This window comes from Nicotiana tomentosiformis, chromosome 5, assembly GCF_000390325.3.
Source record: "Nicotiana tomentosiformis chromosome 5, ASM39032v3, whole genome shotgun sequence".
Taxonomy (NCBI): Eukaryota; Viridiplantae; Streptophyta; class Magnoliopsida; order Solanales; family Solanaceae; genus Nicotiana; species Nicotiana tomentosiformis.
The window spans coordinates 101,796,515-101,818,257 of record NC_090816.1 but is presented as its reverse complement, the minus strand read 5'-3'; the positions used below and the strand labels follow the sequence as shown (position 1 = coordinate 101,818,257).

Below are 21,743 nucleotides of genomic sequence, written 5' to 3'. Positions count from 1 at the left end.
ACTTCTACCTTGAAATATGAGCTAGATCCCCCTAGGCAAAAAGTTCTACCTGAGTTAAGCAATGTAAAATAGCTTGAGCGAAGAGTACTTCTACCCGAAAATATGAGTTGGATCCTCCTATGTCACGACCCTAGTTTCCCTGCGTAGGATGTCGTGACGATACCTAGTCTCTACGACTAGGTAAGCCTAAACTTATTGAATAAATTGATAGAAATTAACCAACAGTACTATTAAGAAGAAATCGGATATTTCTAAATGAACCCAACATTTACAACATGAAATAACATCCCAAAACCAGTAGTACAAGTCATGAGCTCTATTGAGTTTGCTAGAAAATCCCTAAATACAACTGGTCTGGAAGAGAATTAAACAGTACAAGATGAAATTTCAGAAGGTGACTCCGAGGACTACGAACGCAACGACAGGTTTACCTTGAGTCTCCACAGCAATGCTCGACCAACTAGCTACTAATCAGCAACATCCGAGGCACTGGATTTGGACAAAAATGTGCAGAAGCATAGCATGAGTACACTACAACGGTACCCAGTAAGTATCAAGACTAACCTCGATGGAGTAGTAACGAGGACCAGTCAAGACACCCACTGGACTAAACAACCTGAACAAGTATAAATGTAAAATTGACATGGAAAAATATCAATATAACGCTAGGCATGATGGCAATAATAATACAATGTTTGTAGTAGGAACTAAAAACAACAGTTAGCAACGAGACACAACAGGTAATAACACTGTAGAGTAAGCTAAACACATTTTGAATCCAGTGAAACCAAATAAAGGAAAACAAGTAACAACTCAATAAGAACAACCGCCTTCACACTAGGTTTATCCAAGAATTTCCACGAGGTACCAAACCTCAAAATCACGGGTCCCAATTTGTAAACCCTAATCACTTGGCATCTTGTACCTATATTACAATACATAATAGCACAGACGAATCACGTGCCAAGGGAGTGACAATATCCAATATCCACACGGACCACTCAAATGCCAACATTAATAATGACTCATGACTGCACAGACAACTTACGTGCCAACAAGATAACTCTCACACATAAGGCAAGTACACGCAAATACATGTAAATGGTCAAAACATCAGGATGCATCTTCTTAGAGTAGTATGGGTGATTTATTTACCTGTATTCTTGTGCAAGTGTTCTACCAAAATTCAAGCATTTAATTGTGTTCCCGAAAACTAATGAAATGTTCTTCATTGCAGGAATAATGGAAAATGAACTCCCGAGATGAAATCCAACTCATAAAGGAGTAATCTAAAATCAAGGACATAAAAGGCACAGAAGCTCAGAAGTGCGGACCGCAGAATATCATTTGTGGTTGCAGGTTATGAAGGAAAAGCCATCATACTTTGGTGCAAAGTGCGGTCCGCACATGAATTATGTGGCCGCAAAAGCTAAGCCAGAGCAAAGTTCAGAGAAGGTGCATTCAAAGTCCCCCAGAAGTGCGGACCGCACAATAATTGTACGGCCGCAGAAGAAGAGTTATGCGACCGCAGATGTAAAAGTGCGGACCACAGAAGATCAAGGTGCGACCGCACATGTAAAAGTTAGGACAGCAGAAGAGCAAGGTGTGGCTGCAAATGTAAAAGTACGGACCGCAGAAAGAGTGCCTTGCGGCCACAGATCGGAATTATGTGTCCGCAGACTTCCAATCCTAACAAATTGAAGAAAAGTGCGGGCTGCACATGGAATTGTGCGGCCGCAGAACCTCCCGAAGGGCATTTTTGTTCAAAATTTCCAGCCCTGTATAAATAGACTAGTTTCACATTTTTTGGTCAATTTTTGATATCAGATGCTATAGTAGCCGTTTCCTTTTACTCTTTTTAGTAGTTTTCATATTTTGAGCTATTTTAACTTAGATTTTATCATTTTGATCTTGCAATATGAGTTTAATTATCATTTCTTCTTCTATTTCTTCCATTTCAAGCATGAGTAGCTAGATTTTTACTAGGGTTGTTACCCAACCCTAGTGTGTAAACTTAATGGGTGTTTGATTTAATGTTTGTTTATGGTTGAGTGTTTATTATTTAGCCATGTTCTTGCTTTTATTTGTGGAATTAATGGTTGCAAATATTAGTTCATGCCTATTTGACTTGGTCTTAACTTGAGAAAGAAAGACTTAGTCTAGGAAAAATTGGCTAACAAGAAATTCGGTCAATCGAGAGAATGATAATCTCAATTAAAGGGTTCAGCCTAGAGATATTAATAATCCGACTTAAGCTTTTATCAACCGTTTTGTTCAATACCCATTTGGACTTGAGAAAGCCAAAGTGGGCAAAATCACTCTCTGGCCGAGAGGTATTGAGTGGGTAATTGAGTTTTGATAGCTATAATACACTCCGATCAATAAAACAAGCATTAAGGTTTATATCCCATTAGGCAAACACCTAGGTGAACGTCACAGCCCTAGGATTTTTACAACATTTGAAAAACAACAAAAACAATCTGTTAATTTTATTTCCTAACTTGCAATTGTAGTTTTAAATTAGACTTTAAAACAACCCCATTTTGTGGAAGAGTAAACTTAGATATTCAAACTCTCACGATACGATATATACTACTAACTCCCATAAATAGCTCCAGGCGGAATTCGACCCCGACTCTTGTTGGGTACTATTATTGCATCGATCGTTTTATAACCTTGAATTGAGGTGTGAAATTGGACGAGATCAATTTTTGGCTCCGTTACTAGGGAGCTAAAAACGGTGTTAGTTATATATTTAGCTGTGTTTTTGGGAATATCTTTTTTTCCTTCCGTGTTAGTAACGTGCTGAGAAATTGTAGGTACAATCACGGCAAACAATGAGCTTGGAAACTTACCTTTGGTGGATGTGGACGTTGAGGATGATCAAATGGATGAGGTCCCTCTTGAACCTCAAACCAATAGAGGAGATCGACCGCCTCATGTCAATGTGCCCCTTCCATCCCCACCTCCACCATGAGCGGCTCCACTCCAGGTGTTGCCGAATGAAGGAAGTGTTATAGTCCCTCCCCATATTAGAGAGGAAAACTTCCAAATAACCAACATGATGCTCACTTTTTGCGAGCAACGAGGGTTCTTCACGGGTGCATCAGGTCAAAATGCATATAAACACTTGAAGGGGTTCGTAGATACGTGTTGGGGGAGTAAACAAACAAATGTCTTCGAGGATGCTTTGAGAAGAAGGCTTTTTGCCTTCTCTCTATGAGGGAAAGCTTTAGATTGGTTGGAACATTTGCGAAATCATTCCATTCATACATGGGATGAATTAGCGGAGAAATTTATTTCTAAGTACTTCTCTCCCGAGCACATGACTACTCTTCGGGATGAAATTATAGCATTCAAGCAAGAGCCCAATGAACCACTACACGAGATATGGATAAGGTATATAACAATGGTGAAAGAATTCCCCAACAATGATATGACGTAGAACATGATTCAACAAACTTTCTATTGTGGGATCAATACAACTAACCAATGTCTAGTGAATAAACTTGCCGGTGGGAACTTTATGACTATGCCTTATGCGGAGGCGTGTGATATCTTGGATGAAATGGCAGATACTTCATCGGCGTGGCAATCTCGGGCCAATGTTCTACAAGTTGATCCCAATGTGATTCTTCTTCACAAAGAGTTGCATGACCATGGTCAAGCCATAGCCAAGTTGACAACCACCATGAACCAATTGGCAAAGGCTCAACTTCAACAAGTGCAAAACCCAAGGCAAGTCAATGCAATGGAGGGAGTAAATATGATGGTGAACAAGCGAAGAATAAGAAGTCCACAAGTGCAACAAAGAGTGGACAATTTTGTGCAAGACTTTAGTGGATTTGATCAGATGATTCTTATAATGATCAAGAAGAAGAGGTCCAACATGTGAACAACTTTCAAGGGTAAAGAAACAACTTCCAAGGCCCAAGCCAGCAACAATGGAGACCTCAAAATAGTCAAGGCAATTGGAATTCTCACAACCAAGGTAATTGGAGTGGTGGAAACAATCAGAGCAATTGGAATAACAACAATAATCAAGGCAATTGGAGTGGAAGAAATAATCAAGGGAATTGGCATAACAACAATAACCAAGGCAATTGGGGGGCAACAATCAAGACTGGTGGAATAACAATCATGGAAATCGGGGGTCTGGTTTTCAAAGGCCCCTGATGTATCAACAACCAAGCAACCCACCTCCTTATCCTTCCCATGGTCCTAGTTCTACCAACAATGAAATAGGCTGTATTAAGAACATGTTCAAGCAAATTATTGAGAAGAATGCCAATTCCGATGCTCAACTTACTTCACACAACACATTGATCTGCAACTTAGAAGTGCAAATGGGTAAAATCTCTCAAGCTTTAAATTCTCGTCCTAAGGGGCCACTACCAAGTTAAACGGTGGTGAACCCAAAGGGTAGGAACAATACGGGGCATGCCATGGCCATTACGACAAGAAGTGCTAGATGTGGGAATGCACCCACCTCAAGGTAAAGGCAACTTATGGATGATGATCAACTGGTAGAAGAAGAGGAAATCCAGAACAATGTGGTGCAAACAAATGATGAAGTGAGGATTGATATTGATGACATGGTGGAAGAGACTCAAGAGGAAGTGAACTCATCTAGGGATCATGTTATTGACATACCAGAAGTGGTAGTGCAAAAGTCTAAGGCACCATTGCCTAAGCCACCTCCTCCATATCCTCAAAGGCTTGCCAAGAAAAATGGCAAGAATCAATTCAAAAAGTTCATTAATATGATGAAGAGTCTCTCGATAATGTGCCATTAGTTAAAGTCTTGGAGAAAATGCTTGGTTATGCAAAGTTTATAAAGGACTTGGTGACAAAGAAGCGGTCGATGAATTTCAAAACTATCAACGTCACTCATCAAGTGAGTGCACTTGTGCATTCGATGGCTCCTAAAATGCAAGATCCTGGCGCTTTCACAATCCTTTGTACCATTGGAAGTGCCGAGTTTGCTAAAGCTCTTTGTGATCTTGGGGCGAGTATAAATTTGATGCCCTATTCGATTTTCAAAACATTGGGAATTGGGCAACCAAGACCCACATCTATGAGATTACAAATGGCCGATCGTACAATGAAGAGACCGTTGGGGTGATTGAAGATGTATTGGTTCGTGTTGATAAGTTCATTCTCTCGACGAATTTTGTTATTCTTGATTGTGAAGTGGACTATGAGATGCCGATTATTCTTGGTAGACCTTTCCTTGCTATGGGGAAGGCTCTTATTGATGTGCAAGCCGGAGAACTCATTTTTCGAGTGGGTGATGAAAAGGTGGTGTTCCACGTGTGCAAATCTATGCGGCAACCAAATAGCAATGAAGTGTGTTCTTTTGTGGACTTGGTGACCGATGTGATTATTGATGATACAAGTGCCACGAATAATGTAGGTGATATGTTGGAGGCCGTCTTGCTAAATTTAGATGATGACGAGATGGATGGCTTCATAGAATGTGTTAATTCTTTGCAAGGAATGGGGTCGTACAACTATGCACCCCGGAAACTTTTCTTGGATCTTGAGAATAGGAAAAATCCTCCCACAAATCCTTAAATTGAAGAGCCTCCTATCTTGGAGTTGAAGCTATTGCCTCCACATATCAGGTATGAATTTCTTGGTCGTTGATCCACTTTACCAGTTATTCTTTCCTCTTCTTTGACTAATGTGCAGGTTGACTTTATATTGGCGGTGCTTGATATTTGGCTTAATATATGCATATTTTGATGTATATTGCCTCACATTTTGCTCATGTCTCAAATATTTGAGATGTATAATATGATTATTTGTGCTAATTTGTGGTATTTCTATGTGTAGGAATCAATCGGATGCATTTTGGGACGAAAGGGCGCGAATTGGAGCAAAATTGGGAAGAAAAGGCAAAAAGTGGAATTTGAGGGCCACATGCAGCATGTGGCATTGCCTGTGGTGCAATTTACAGAATGGTTAAGAGGGTGAGTGCCAAGGCCAGCGCCCCACGCTGCCCTGGATGCTCAAAATGCAAGCATGTCCTATTTCGACTAGGACTCAGTTATTTCGACCCCAAGATGCCCCCAACTCATATAAAAGCCAACCTAAACCTATTTTGAAGGGGGCCATGATTTTGAGAGAAAAACAAAAGGATGAAACACTCGGGAGCACGAATTTGATCAAATCTTCCATTCGTCTTCTAGTAATCATTGATTTTATGTTTTGAAAACATTGTTTTTGATGATTGTATGAACATGAGTGGCTAAGAACCCTATTGTTCTAGGGTCATGGATGATACATGAATGTTGATGTTTGAAGTTTAAATTGACGAATTTGATTTTATCATATTGGGTTGTTTATTAAATTATATTTTTAATTATTTTGCTGAGTAGCTAATAGTAAAATACTATCTACGAATCTAGAGTTGAACTCGAAAGTGGGAATTCTACATTGCATATAGAATTAAATAGAGCAGGTTCTTGAACCCGGACATCGGGGAACGGATTCACAATTAGGATAGAAATATACCTAATTTCCTTGTTTGGTTGAAATACAGGAAGTGTAAATGCATTCTTGTTAATCTTAATTCCATATACATATAGGCATTAAGTTAGCTTGAATAGGCGAGTAAGAACTATACAGATTCTTATGAGTAATATCAACCTTGTCAACCAACAATCCAGATAAATCAATTAGTCATTTTAAGCCAAGAACACAACATGATTGTTAGCTAACCCGTGATCCTGTAATATCATCTCCTATTGATTGTTATCCGAAATTGCTTAAGTGTTGTGATTGATTTCTAGTTATTTCATTGCTTGATAGTTTTAGGTAGTAAATTAGTCAATTATATATTTTGTGAGAAATCTCTTGAATCGATAAGTTATTTGAGTTTGAATCAGTCAAAAGTTAATCATAAGTCTTCGTGGGAACGATACTCTACTCACTACTCTATTACTTGATGACCACGTATACTTGCGTGAGTATGTTTGGTCACAACACGTTTTTGGCGCTGTTGCTGAGGACTTGGAAATTAGCTACTTGACTGAGTTAAGCTTTTATTAGTTATTTGTTCAAGTTTTAATTTTCAGTTTGCCTTGTTTGTGTTAACGCATGCTCTTCTCTTGAATGTGGAGGAGTAGAAGCGCAAATAACCTCCTTCCTCTTGATCTTGAAATTGAACGAACACTTCACAGAGTGAGGAGGGAAGTCGAAGCTAGAACTAGAATAGAAAGAGAGTTGGACATCGTGGTTCAACCACAGCCAATAGAGATGGCAGGTAATGAAGAGTGTCCGGTGATAGAAGCCGCAAGGCCCAATCTTGCTAATATGACTCAGGCTATTGTGAAGCCTGATATCACGGGGCACTTTGAACTCAAACAGTACATAGTACAACTGATTCAGTCCACAGGGCAATATGTGGGTCTATCTCATGAAGACCCGCAGAGGCACATTCTGAATTTCCTGGAAATTACAGGCACTTACAATTATCCGAACGTTTCCAAGGACTATGTCAGGCTGACACTATTTCCCTTTTCACTGCTGGGGGAAGCTAAGGAATGGTTGCAAAAGGAGTCTGCGAACTCAATACACACTTAGGATGATATAGAAAGGAAATTCTTAATCAAGTTTTTCCCCACTAAAAAGACAAAATCGTTGAGGATCCAGATCCTTAGGTTCCAACAACGGGATGGCGAGACACTTCGTCAAGCTTGGGAAAGATACAAGAAGCTACTCAAAGACTGCCCGCATCATTTTCAGACTGATGAGGTATTAGATCACACTTTTGTTGATGGGCTAGACTAGGCATCAAATATGAATCTTGATTCAGCTTGTAGGGGTAGTTGCATGGTGAGGCCGTATAGTGAAATCCAACACTTGCTAAATAACTTCGCTGTTAATGATCATAATTGGTAAGGAGATGGGGACTCACGAAGAGAAATTAAACAAAAAGTAGTCGGGGTGATTGAGCTTGATGACTTCTCAGCCATGAGAGCCGATATAGCAAAATTGGTAAATCATATGAATAGAATAAAAATGAAACAAACACAACAGATGCAACATGTACAACAGATGTCTATTTGTTGCGAACTATGTGGTGATAGTCATATGAGTGACATGTGCCCCATGAATCCTGAATCTATATACTATGTGGGGCAATAGAGCAGAGGTCCGATGAATCAGCATGCACAATATGGGAACACTTACAATCCAAATTGGAAGAATCATCCCAACTTCTCATGAGGAGGAAATCAGCCGAATCGGAATCATTATAGGCCCCAAGGAAATTTCAATCAACCTCAGAAGCCAGCCCAACAGATAGAAGAGAGTACGAATGACTTACTAAAGAAGTTGTTGCTTGACAATCAACATCTCAGGATCGATTTCAAAAATTTTGAGAGGAAAATGGGGCAGTTAGCAGCAAATCAAAATACTAGACCTGCAGGCGCTCTCCCCAGTGATACAGAGAAGAGCCCTCAAGTTAATGCAGTTCACTCAAAAAGGGGAAGGAACTAAAGAAAGTGCCAAAGAAGAGAAAGGACAAGCCTATACCTGAGGGGGAGTTGATTCCTAAGGCAACACATGAGTCAAAGAAAAATGATGCAAGTTTAGAGCTAGTGGAGGCTGCAAGGCCACCACCACCTTTCCCCCCAGATATTGTAGAAAAAGAATGATGATCGCATGTTCAACAAATTCCTCTCTATGTTAAGCCGGGTTCAATTGAATATTCCATTAGTAGATGTACTTCGTGAAATTCCAAAGTATGCTAAGTACATAAAAGATATAGTGGCTCACAAGAGGAGATTGGCTGAATTTGAGACAGCTGCACTTACTGAGGAGTGCACTTAAAGGGTCCAAAACAAGCTTCCTCAAAAGCTTAAGTATCCTGGCAGCTTCACCATCCCTGTGCGAATTGGTAATATTGATATGGGTTGTGCTCTTTGTGATTTGGGGGCGAGCATAAATCTGATGCCCTTTGTTCTTGCTCAAGCAATTGGGTCTGGGAGCTCCAAGACCAACCATTGTGATATTGTACCTAGCTGATAGGTCCATAGTATACCCTGAAAGAGTGATTGAAGATGTGTTGCTGCAAATTGGGAAATCCATCTTCCCTGCGGACTTTATTATCCTAGATTATGAGGCTGATGAACAGGTTCCAATCATATTGGGATGACCTCTCTTGGCTACTGGCGATGCAATTATTAAAGTGAGAGAAGGAAAAATGATTATGAGGGTGGACAATGAGGAAGCATTCTTTAATGTCTACAAAGTAATCCAACTTCCCCGCCACTATGAGAAGCTCCAGGATATCTATTGTGGATGTGGATAAGCAACTTCTTGACACGAGTTTATATCTAGACGATTCTCTAGAAAAAGCACTCATGTTGTTCGATAGCTTGGAGATTGATGATTAGGTTGAGAAGATGATGTATCCTGCGCTTACATGCAGGGAATACACCACTTTGAGCCCCTAAATAGGCCAAGTGGGCCTCCTCCAAAGCTATCAATTGAAGAAGCTCCAAAATTGGAGCTTAAACTCCTGCCCCCTCACCTTCAATATGCTTATTTGGGTGGTTCTGACACTTTACCTTTTATTATTTCTTCTGACTTGTCAAAATTGCAAGAAGAAAAGCTGTTGAGAGTGCTACGTGAGCACAAGCGAGTAATTAGGTAGACGCTGTTTGACATTAAAGGCACTAGTACAGCTTTATGCATGCATAAAATCCTCATGGAGGACGGACACAAGCCAAGTGTAGAGCAACAACGCCGACTAAATCCAATCATGAAAGTTGTGGTAAGAAAAGAAGTGATTAAGTGGCTTGATGCAGGTATTGTATTTTCAATCTCTGATAGCAAATGGGTAAGCCTCGTCCAATGTGTGCCTAAGAAAGGGGGATGGCTGTAGTGATTAATGAAAATAATGGCTGGATTCCAACAAGAACTGTCACTGGGTGAAAAATTTGTATAGATTATAGAAAATTGAACAATGCCACCCGAAAGGACCACTTCCCCCCCCCCCCAACCCCCTTATTGACCAAATGCTTGATAGATTAGCTGGGCAGGAATACTACTATTTCCTAGATGGTTATTCGGGGTATAATCAGATTGCTATAGCCCTAGAGGACCAAGAGAAAAACTACATTTACATGTCCCTATGGCATGTATGCGTTTAAGAGAATGCTCTTTGGTCTCTGTAATGCACCTGCGACTTTTCAAAGGTGTATGATGGCTATTTTTATTGACATGGTTGAAATATTTTTAGAAGTTTTCATGGATGATTTTTCTGTGTTTGGATGCTCTGTTGATAATTGTTTAATGAACCTTGATAAAGTGCTTGCTAGGTGTGAAGAGACAAACTTGGTACTAAACTGAGAAAAGTGCCATTTCATGGTACGTGAAGGCATAGTCTTGGGGCACAAGGTGTCCAAAAATGGTTTGCAAGTGGACAAAGCAAAGGTGTAAGCGATTGAAACATTGCCCCCACCGACATCCGTCAAAGACATTCACATGTTCTTGGGCCATGCAGGTTTTTATCGTCGTTTCATTAAAGTTTTTTCAAAAATTTCTTCTCCTTTGTGCAGGATTCTTGAGAAAGATATCCCCTTCAAATTTGATGATGCCTGTCTGAAAGCATTTGAGGAGCTGAAGGGAAGGTTGGTGATTGCACCAATTATCATTGCCCCGGATTGGGCGCAGCCATTTGAGTTGATGTGCGATACGAATGACATAGCAATCGGAGCGGTTTTGGGGGAAAAGAGGGATAAAAGTTTTCACTACATTTATTGTGCGAGCAAAACTCTAAACCCAGCCCAGATGAATTACACTGTTACTGAAAAAGAGCTGCTTGCAGTTGTGTGGGCGTTTGACAAGTTCAGATTCTATCTAGTGGGAACCAAAGTCATCGTCTACCCAGATCATCCAGCTATCAGATACTTGTTTGAAAATAAAGACGCCAAGCCGAGGCTGATTCGTTGGGTCCTCCTCTTGCAAGAATTTGACTTGGAGATCCGAGATTGAAAAAGAACAAAGAATCAAGTGGTTGATCACATGTCCAGATTAGAAAATCAGAACCATGTATCTGAAGGGGTGTTGATCAAAGAAACATTTCCTGATGAGCAGTTACTAGCAATCACCTCGAGAGAAGCCTCTTGGTATGCGGATTATGTGAATTTTATTGCAAGTGAGGTGACGCCACCAGAATTGACACCTGATAAAAGAAGAAGCTTTCTACATGATGTGAGGCTCTATATGTTGGATGAGCCATTCTTGTATAAGCAGTGCGCATATCAGTTGGTACGATGGTGTGTCCCTGAAGAGGAGATGAATGCAATATTGCATGACTGTCGTGTTTCTCCATATGGAGGTCACCATGGTAGGGACAGAACTGCCCAAAAAGTGCTACAATCAGGTTTTTATTGGCCAAAATATTTTAAGGATGCACATGCTTTTGTTAAAAAGTGTGACAGGTGCCAAAGAACCGGAACAATCACGAAGAAGCACGAGATACCTTTGCAAAACATTCTGGCAGTAGAGCTTTTTGATGTTTGGGGGATTGATTTCATGGGACCTTCTATACTCTAATGGTCACAGGTACATCTTGGTGGCGGTCGACTATGTTTCTAAGTGGGTGGAGGCCATTTCTATTCCTACTAATGACGTAAAGGTAGTGTTAAACTTTGTAAAGAAGCACATCTTCACATGCTTTGGGACTCCAAGAGTGTTGATAATCGACGGAGGAACTCACTTCTGTAACAAATTGCTGAATAACGTTCTTGCAAAGTATGGAGTTAAGCACAAGGTTTTCACTGCCTATCACCCCCAAACGAGTGCTCAAGTGGAAGTTTCAAATAGAGAGGTAAAGCAGATTTTGGAAAAAACAGTAAGTGAAAATAGAAAGGACTGGGCCGGAAAGCTGGACGACGCATTATGGGCATATCGAACTGCATTCAAGACTCCCATAGGTACTTCTCTGTATAAGTTAGTTTATGGGAAGGCGTGCCACTTGCCTGTCGAGCTTGAACATAAAGCTTATTGGGCAATTAAAAAGCTGAATATGGATATGGACTTAGATGGTGAGAAGAGGTTGTTGCAACTCAACGAGCTTGATGAGTTTCGATTGCACGCATATGAAAATGCCAAATTATATAAAGAAAAGACGAAGAGGTGGCATGACAAGCACATCCAACATTGAGAGTTTGAGCCAGGTCAAGATTTCTCTTGTTCAATTTGACGTTGTAGCTTTTCCTCGGAAAGCTTAAGTCTCGTTGGGCAGGTCCTTTTGTTATGGTAAGTGTGAGGCCTCATGGAGCGGTGGAAATGCGTGATACGCGCTCAAGTGGTACCTTCTTGGTAAATGGCCAGAGAATAAAACATTATTGGTGTGGTGACATTTCACGTCACAAGACCTTGGTGGACTTGGCTGATGCTTAAAAATGTGTTGAGTCGTGCCGCGACGTTAAATCAGGCGCTCGTTGGGACGCAATCCAATTTTTACTGCTTTCGTAGCTTAGTTTTTGTTTTCTTCTAGTTAGAGTAGACTAATTTTTTATTTTCTTTGTAGTTGCAAAAATCTTAGGTGGGAATGGTGTGGGGAATGTGTAACGTATGTATCGAGTGCTCGGGTAGTCGGGAATTTTAAAAAAAAAAAACTTATTCATGCTGCAAGGAATGAGAGCGACGAAAATTTCAACAGGTATCTTTATAGTTCCCTCAATGTTATAATGAGCATGCTAGGGGTGTCGGATGTGGAACGCATGCAATTGTGAAATGATCTCTCCACTTCATCCAAGGAGATGTTAGGCATAGCACCGGGCAGTCCCATTCATCCGTCTGAGGATGAAAACACTTACAAGGGATCTGATGATGTGGATAAGGATGATGATGAAGTTACGGGACCCGTGGCTTTGGTACCCTTAGGAGATGATGATGAGCCCAGAACTGCAGCTGGTAGGCATCCCGAGGAGGCAGACTCCGACTAGAAGGGAGTTCTTTCTTTCGACCTTACTCTGTTTTGAATTTGTTATGCATCGGGGGCTATGCATTGCTTAAGTGTGGGGTGGGGGAATACTTCTTGATTAGTGTTATTGTTTATTTTTCTACTTGTTAGCTTAGTTTAGAACTAACATAGTCTTATTTAAAAATAAATCAAAAAAAGCTCTGACTCTTTCCGATGATGGATCTGTTGGACAATTTTCTTGAGGGATTACAGTCTGATTAAAAATAACAAAAAGATTTTATTTTCTTTTTTTTTGGATAGTTAGGTAGTGGACGCCGGTTCTTTTCCAAGGGTGTATCTCGAACTGGGTGTTTTTTTTATTTTTTTTATTTTTTTTTATCTTTTTAGGAGTAGGATAAGGGAGAAAAATGAGGTGCTTTGAGTTACCTGTTGACATGTTTAGTGTTGGCAAGTTAAGATATGGCATGTACTCTGTCTTCCTGAATATTTCATTTGAATTGTAATGCCCAAGTAAAGTAAGTAGCCTACTCTTTGACGCCTTTTTCTCAGTTGGTTGACTTGTATGCCACTTAGTGCATTGTTGCTTAAACATTCTCAACTTGCTATGCTTGCTTGACTTGAGAGTCGCACAAGAACCGTCTTGAGTGAGTCAAGTTCCATGTGTGTGTAAGGATTGTTGATATTTTGCGCTATTTTGTGTAGTCTAGAACTTGCCCCGTTTGTTAGTCAACCCGAAATCATTAAGTTGTGCTAATCTAGGAGATGACATAGGCGTTTCTTGCTTGACCATAAAGATGCTTGTTACCAACAAATAATATTTTTTGTTGCTAGCCCTTTGAGCCTATAGACCATTTTCTTGGCACCCACATTACAAGACGTACTCCTATTTTGTTCTTAATTCGAGATTGTTCAACCTTTTCCTCTTAAGGCACTTAGTCGCTAAAAGAAGTAAAGGGAGAGATTGGGGATTGGCTTTTGAGTGGAACCATGGAAGGGCCCTTAAGGTGCACTAAAATTGTGAATAAAGGTCACTAGATTATGAACTTCAATGTATGGAGTGTGTGAAGAAAAAGAAAAAGAAAAAAAAGGAAAAATTGTGCAAGAAAAAGAAAATAGAAGTTCAAATAATGTAGAAAGACACACACCTCCTAATCCTTCTCACTTATATGGTGTATGACAAGTGAATGGGTTGAAAGGAAAATGCGCTTGATATGTGAGTGTAGTGTATTAAAGTGCTTAGGAGGGTTAGTCACTATTCCTAAAGGTATCCTACCCGTCCCTTAGCCTACATTACAACCTTAAAGTACTAATTGATCCTAGATTTGGCTAGCTTAGATTAGTACAGACGTACGCTATGGGCAATCTTATGGTACGACCACGGGATGCACATGAACTCTTTGTGAGAGTGAGTGAATGTTGTTCAATTGTGTGATGTCCTTAATTTATGTTCAATGACATATTTGAATGTGTGGACTACTTTGATATTCACTCTTTTGTTTGTGGTGAGGGAACTTGGTCTCACGACGGATTGGTGATGTTGTACACTTTCTTTTGTTGGGTGTGCGCGAGTTGAGGATGCTTAGTGGTAACAAGTCGTCTCTTGAGGTAAGGTGGTTGTGGAGAGGTTGCTTGAGTTGGTTGAATATCATTGAGTAAACTTGGGCTAGTTTAAAAACGGGAAGAATGTGAAATTCGTTTCATGCTTAATTGTCGATATCGATCATAGTCAAAATGCAGGGTGTTTGATTAAATTAATTGTGAAGTACTCTTTCATAGTGGTAGGTGGATTTTTGGGTATAAATATAGTTCCATTGCTCGAGGACGAACAAGAGTCTAAGTGTGGAGTGTTGATATTTGGCTTAATGTATGCATATTTTGATGTATATTGCCTCACATTTTGCTCATGTATCGAAAATTTGAGATGTATAATATGATTATTTGTGCTAATTTGTGGTATTTCTATGTGTAGGAATCATTCGAATGCAATTTGGGACGAAAAGGCGTGAATTGGAGTGAAATTGGGAATAAAAGGCAAAACGTGGAATTTAAGGGCCACAAACAGCATGGGGCGCTGCCTGTGGAACAATTTATAGAATGGTTAAGAGGGTGAGCGACAGGGCCAGTGCCCCACGCTGCCTTGGACGCTCAAAACACAAAAATGTCCTATTTCGACTAGGACTCGGTTATTTCGACCCCAAGACGCCCCCAACTCATATAAAAGCCAAAATAAACCTAATTTGAAGGGGGGGACGTGATTTTGAGAAAAAGACAAAAGGACGAAGCACTCGGGAGCACGGATTTGATCAAATTTTCCATTCTTCTTATAGTATTCATTGATTTTATGTTTTGAAAACATTGTTTTTGATGATTGTATGAACATGAGTGGCTAAGAACCCTATTGTTCTAGGGTCACGGGTGATACATGAGTGTTTATGTTTGAAGTTTAAATTGACGAATTTGATTTTATCATATTAGGTTATTTATTTAATTCTGTTTTTAATTATTTTGCTGAGTAGCTAACAGGGAAATACTATCTACGAATCTAGAGTTGAACTCGAAAGTGGGAATTCTAGATTGCATATAGAAGTAAAGAGAGCAGGTTCTTGAACCCGGGCATCGGGGAACGGATTCGCAGTTAGGATATAAATATACCTAATCGCCTTGTTTGGTTGAAATAGAGGAAGTGTAAATGCATTCTTGTTAATCTTAATTCCATAGACATATAGGCATTAAGTTAGCTTGAATAGGCGAGTAAGAACTCGACAGATTCTTATGAGTAATATCAACCTTGTCAACCAACAATCCAGATAAATCAATTAGTCATTTTAAGCCAAGAACACAACATGATTGTTAGCTAACCCTTGACCCTGGAATATCATCTCCTATTGATTGTTATCCGAAATTGCTTAAGTGTTGTGGTTGATTTTTAGTTATTTCATTGCTTGATAGTTTTAGGTAGTAAATTAGTCGATTATATATTTTGTGAGAAATCTCTTGAATCGATAAGTTATTTGAGTTTGAATCAGTCAAAAGTTAATCATAAATCTTCGTGGAAATGATACTCTACCCATTACTCTATTACTTGACGATCACGTATACTTGCGTGAGTGTGTTTGGTCGCAACAGTGTTCCACAAGAGGAAGAAAGCTATTGGGTGTACTTTGGCGGATATTCGTTGAATAAGCCCCGCATTTTTCATGCACAAGTTTAACTTGGAGGAAGATTCCAAACCATCAATTTAACATCAAAGGAGACTCAATGAAGCCATGCAAGATGTGGTCAAAAAGGAGATCATCAAATGGTTAGATGCCGGGGTTGTCTACCCCATTCCGACAGTTTGTGGACTTCTCTGGTGCAATGTGTCCTATAGAAGGGGGGCATAACAGTGGTCACCAATGACAAGAACGAGTTGATTTTCACAAGAACGGTGACCGGGTGGAGAGTGTGTATGGACTATTGGAAGCTAAACAAAGTTACAAGGAAAGACCATTTTCCACTTTCCTTCCTTAACCAAATGCTTGATAGATTGGCCGGCCGTGCTTTCTATTGCTTTCTATATGGATATTCGGGCTACAACCAAATCCTTACTGCCCCGGAAGATCAAAAGAAAAAACCTTTCACTTGTCCCTATGGCACTTTCGCTTTCAAGCGGATGCCATTTATCTTATTTAATGCACCGGTGACTTTTCAACGGTGTATGATGGCGATCTTTACGGATATGGTAGAGGACTACCTTGAATTCTTCATGGATGACCTCTCGATAGTTGTGGATTCCTTTGATGATTGCTTGGCAAATTTGGATAGAGTATTGGCAAGGTGTGAAGAAACAAACTTGTGTTGAATTGGGAGAAATGCCATTTCATAGTCGAGGAAGGCATTGTCCTTGCCCAAAAGATTTCAAAGAATGGCATAGAGGTCGACAAGGAGAAGATAGAGGTGATTTCTAAACTTCTAGCTCCAACCTCACTGAAAGGCATAAGAAGTTTCTTGGGTCATGCGGGGTTCTACCGGCGCTTCATAAAGAATTTTTCTAAAATGATGAACCCATTGTGCAAGCTCTTAAAGAAGAATGCTAAATTTTACTTCAATGATGATTGCATGAGAGCCTTTGAATTTCTAAAGTTCAAGTTGACAACCACTCCCATTATCACCGCTCGTAATTGGAGTCCTCCTTTTGAGCTCATGTGTGATGCTAGTGATGTAGCGGTTGGAGCAGTTTTGGGGAAATGTATCAACAAGTTTTTTCATCCGGTCTACTATGCTAGTAAGAGAATGACTGAGTCCCAAGTCAATTACACCGTTACAGAAAAAGAGCTCATTGCCATTGAGTTTGCAATTGAGAAGTTCCTCCCTACTTGATGGGTGCAAAGGTTATTGTTCACACAGATCATGCGACACTTCGCTATCTTATGAGCAAGAAAGATTCAAAATCTAGGTTGATGATATGGGTGTTATTGTTGAAAGAGTTTGATATTGACATCCAAGATCGAAAAGGGAGTGAAAATCAAGTGGCGAACCATTTGTCTCGTTCGGAGTAGGAGGGGAGGCCACATGATGGACTTAAAATCAATGACTCTTTCCCCGATGAGCAACTCTTGGATATTTCAATGAAGGAGGTGCCATGGTTCGCAGATCTAGCAAACTTCCTTGTGTGTGGAATCATCCCGGATGAGTTCTCTTCAAATCAAAGGAAGAAGCTCAAATGGGATTGTCAAGATTATTATTCGGACGAGCCATACCTTTTTCGAATTTGCACGTATGGGGTAATTAGAAGATGTGTACCGGACAAAGAGCAGAATATTATTCTTGAGGCTTGCCATTCTTCGCCATACGGTGACCACTTTGGTGGAGCAAGTACGGCGGCTAAAGTGCTAAGTTGTGGTTTCTATTGGCCCACTCTTTACAAAGATGCAAGTGATATAGTGAGGCGATGTGATGAATGCCAACGGGCCGGTGCAATCTCGAAGAAGAATGAAATGCTTCTGATTACCATTTTGGAGATTGATATCTTTGATGTGTGGGGTATTTACTTCATGGGTCCTTTTGTGAGTTCTTGTGGAAACACCTATATCTTGGTCGCGGTTGATTATGTGTCTAAATGGGTTGAGGCCATTGCTCTACCCAACAATGAAGTGAGGAGTGTGGTGGCATTCTTGAAGAAGAATATTTTCACAAGATTTGGTACTCCGCGGGCTATCATAAGCGATGGGGGGTCATATTTTTGCAACAAGGCTTTTGACACGTTGCTTAGTAAGTATGGTGTCACTAACAAAGTTACGACTCCCTATTATCCACAAGCTAGCGGTCAAGTGGAAGTCTCCAACCGGGAGATAAAGAGTATCTTGTCCAAAAGAGTGAATGATAACCAGACAGATTGGTCAAAGAAGCTTGATGATGCACTATGGGTTCAAAGCTCCTATCGGGATATCTCCATACCAGTTGGTGTTCAGCAAAGCTTGTCGTCTTCTGGTGGAGCTTGAGCACAAAGCCATGTGGGCTTTAAAGAAATTGAATCTTGATTGGGATGCAACCGCTAACTTGCGGGTTGCACATTTGAATGAATTGGATGAGTTCCGGTACCATGCCTATGCAAGTTCGTCCTTGTACAAAGAGAAGATGAAGTACCTTCATGACAAATACATCCGAAACAAGGAGTTCAAGGTGGGCGATCTTGTTTTGTTGTTCAACTCACGATTGAAGATGTTTCCCGAAAAGCTGAAATGGAGTAGTCCCTTTGAAATTATGGGTGTGACCCCTTTTGGTGCATTGGACTTAAAAAACAAAAATGATGAGGTATTCTGAGTCAATGGTCACCGGGTGAAGCATTATTTGGGACAAGTTGATGATGGCCACGTGGTGGCAGTTATTCATTTGAAATGATGGTAATCTGCGTCGTGTTGCGGCGTAAATCATGCGCTTCTTGGGAGGCAACCGATGCTTTCTTTTTCTTTTCTTTTCTTCTTTTATAGATTGGTGTTATTTTTATGCTAACTGGATTTGAAGTGTGTTGTACAGATGAGTGTACTTTAGAGGAACTGTGCCCAGAAAATTGGCTAAGTGTGGAGAAAAGTGCGGACCGCATGTGTATTGTGCGGACCGCACAATTTAGGTTGCTACAGCATAAGGGAACTGCGGCCACACAATTGTAGTGCGGACTGCACAAATTGGAAAGGGAAAATGCAAACTCTCTAAAGTTTGGTTTGTCAGAGAAATGGCCAAAGTGCGACCGCACATAAAAATATGTTGTTCGCAGCAAAATTCTGCAGTCGCACCACAAATTTTGCGGACCGCAGATCAGCAAAGGCTTTTGAGCCCCAGGTAATAGAGTGCGGACCGCATAAGGAATTCTGTGGCCGCACTCATCACTTTGTCCTTCTTAGTTAGACCGTCTATATAAATAGTGAACCTAGGGCTACTGTACATTTGTTTCCCTCTCTGAGCACTCAAAATTCTAAAATATTGAAATCGTTTGTCCAATCATCTGCCACACTCAATCCAAAACTGTGTTCACTCATTTGCACTACTTCATATCTCGTATGCTTCAATTACTCATAGAAGTTTTCAATTTTTAGTTTAATTTATAATTTTTTAGGTAGCTTTAGGCCATTTGTCAATAGATTTCAATTTTACAACCATGTAGGATTTAAACTGTAGTGGGTCAACTAATAATTGCTCTATGGGGAATGGGTGAATTGATTTTCATTCTTAATTGTTAATACCATGTCGAATTTGTGCAAAAATTAAACAACCCTAGAAAGTCTACTTGTAATTGTTTTGAAATTTGCATCCGCATAAGAAATTGTGCGGTCCGCAGAAGTTGAGATTAGGGTTCTTTAGTAAAGGCTGATTTTGCGACCGCACTTGAAATTGTGCGGACCGCAGAAATCCCATCACGGCCGCAAAATTCCCATTGTGGTCGTAGAAAAGTGAGTGCGGCCGCAAAACAGCCCAATCTCTGTCTTCAGAGAGTTGACATGTTAATAAGTCTGATGTGCGGTCGCGAAGATAAAAGCGCAGATCGCACTCCAAATCTGTGGTCACACTAATAATTGTGCGGACCGCAGATCCAGTTTTGTGGCCACAAGATCAAATTGTGCGGTCCATACAGCCCAGCCTGCGGCCGCACTTGTAATGGTGCAGACCACACTTACCCACCCTGCAAATATATTTTACACCGTGTGTTAATTGTCTGTTGCACTTGATTTACAACTGACTCATGTTATTGCTTGTTACAGAAAATGGTGAGTTCTCGAGGCCATGGAGATACGTCAAAGGGGAGGGGGTGAACCGTCCAGATATCAAGGCAAAATTACTTTACCCCTCGCCCTCCACAAGATAATCACCAAGAAAGTTATAGTCGGCCGAGGAAGAAATCCAAAGCCCTCCGAATCTAGTTCTTATGACCCATCTCGGGAAGCATCGGAGGGCGACTCAGTTCAAGAGCAGCCAGTTGTCCAATCACAGCCATCGGGGAGGTATCAACTCTGAGACGAGCCTTCCACATCACATAGCACCTCCGAGGGTTCAGAGAGTGCCAGTCAAGCTTTGGAGCCCTCCTCTACACTTGAACCTGAGGCACAAACTACTGTTGATGATATTCCAGATGATGGCCGAGGGGTGATACTACAGTTGCCGACCTTGAGATGTCAAAGAAGTAATAGGTCTGGGAGGATCGTTTTGTCAGTCTAGCTGCTTTCACTAGCTTTCGTGGATAGTGGTCGGTGAGATCGCTCACTCTTGAGCGACAGTTCCAACTTAAAGATCTTGACAAGTATAATCCAGCAGTATTGGGACAGTTCCGAGAGCGGAAGGGGTGGATGTGGGTCATCCAGAGTGTAGTGGATGCCAAGGAGTATCTGGTCCAGGAGTTCTACGCCAATGTGGCACACATAAAGAAAGGGACCAAAGTGACAAAAGTGAGGAATCTGAAGATGCGGTTCGACCAGCATACACTGAACTCCTACTTGGGGTTTGAGGATGTGGAGCCTGCACAGTACTTAGAGAAGCTGGTGATGGGTGATGCAGCTCGCCCATGGCTTGCTGAGATTCTTGCATCCCCGGGGCCACCACCACCATGGATCACAGCAGGGGTTCCTATTCAGTGAAACACCCTAAACTTCGAGGCGAAGGGATGGCAGACCTTCGTATGCAGCAGACTAGACCCGTGCCAGAATGAAACAAACCTACCTATTCCACGGGTAGTTCTAGTGGCCTCCATTATGGCCGGGTACCCGATCAATGTGGGTGTCGGGATGTCGGCCAACATGTCTATGGTCGCAAGGCAAGATGATACCTCCTACGCGTATCCCAACACCATCACTGAGTTCCTTACGGATACACGGGTGGAGCCGCGAGATTTTGACACTAAGGTTCGGGATAAGAAGCCTTTCTCTTGGTATTCTCTTATGGATGCACACAACCCGAAGAGAAAGGGTCAGCCGACTACTACCATAGGCCAGTCTGATAAGCCATCGGTGGCAGCTGCAGAGTAAGCATATATGCCTTCCACTTCAGCAGAGCCTTTAGCCAGTGCAGCTGCCATGCCTCCACCTTCAGCCTCAGTTCCTTCCATCTCGGCTTTGAAGCCGGTGCCTATGCCATTTACTCCACTCTCTGTGTTATGAGTCTCCCACACACTAGCGAGCCTCAACAACTAGATGCAGACAGCTACTGCAAAGCTTTCTAACATATTCGGTCATGTTGTAGCACAATCATCTATTCTGGCACCCCAGATTCCCCCCGCAGTTGAAGAAACCTTGAAGAAGCTCTTGGACAATCAAAACGCAATTATGGC

At 41.1% G+C, this 21,743-nt stretch overlaps 1 protein-coding gene across 1 annotated transcript; it reads left to right on the top strand.

The window, feature by feature from the left end:
* Positions 1 to 4,508: 4,508 nt before the first annotated feature.
* Positions 4,509 to 11,010, top strand: LOC138892888 (uncharacterized). The gene is made up of 9 exons (XM_070176641.1): positions 4,509 to 4,734; positions 4,797 to 5,012; positions 5,195 to 5,481; positions 5,839 to 5,975; positions 8,483 to 8,651; positions 8,984 to 9,145; positions 9,443 to 9,663; positions 10,212 to 10,334; positions 10,575 to 11,010. The coding sequence occupies exons 1-9, from the start codon at positions 4,509 to 4,511 to the stop codon at positions 11,008 to 11,010; spliced, it is 1,977 nt and encodes a 658-aa protein (XP_070032742.1).
* The last annotated feature ends 10,733 nt before the right edge of the window (positions 11,011 to 21,743 follow it).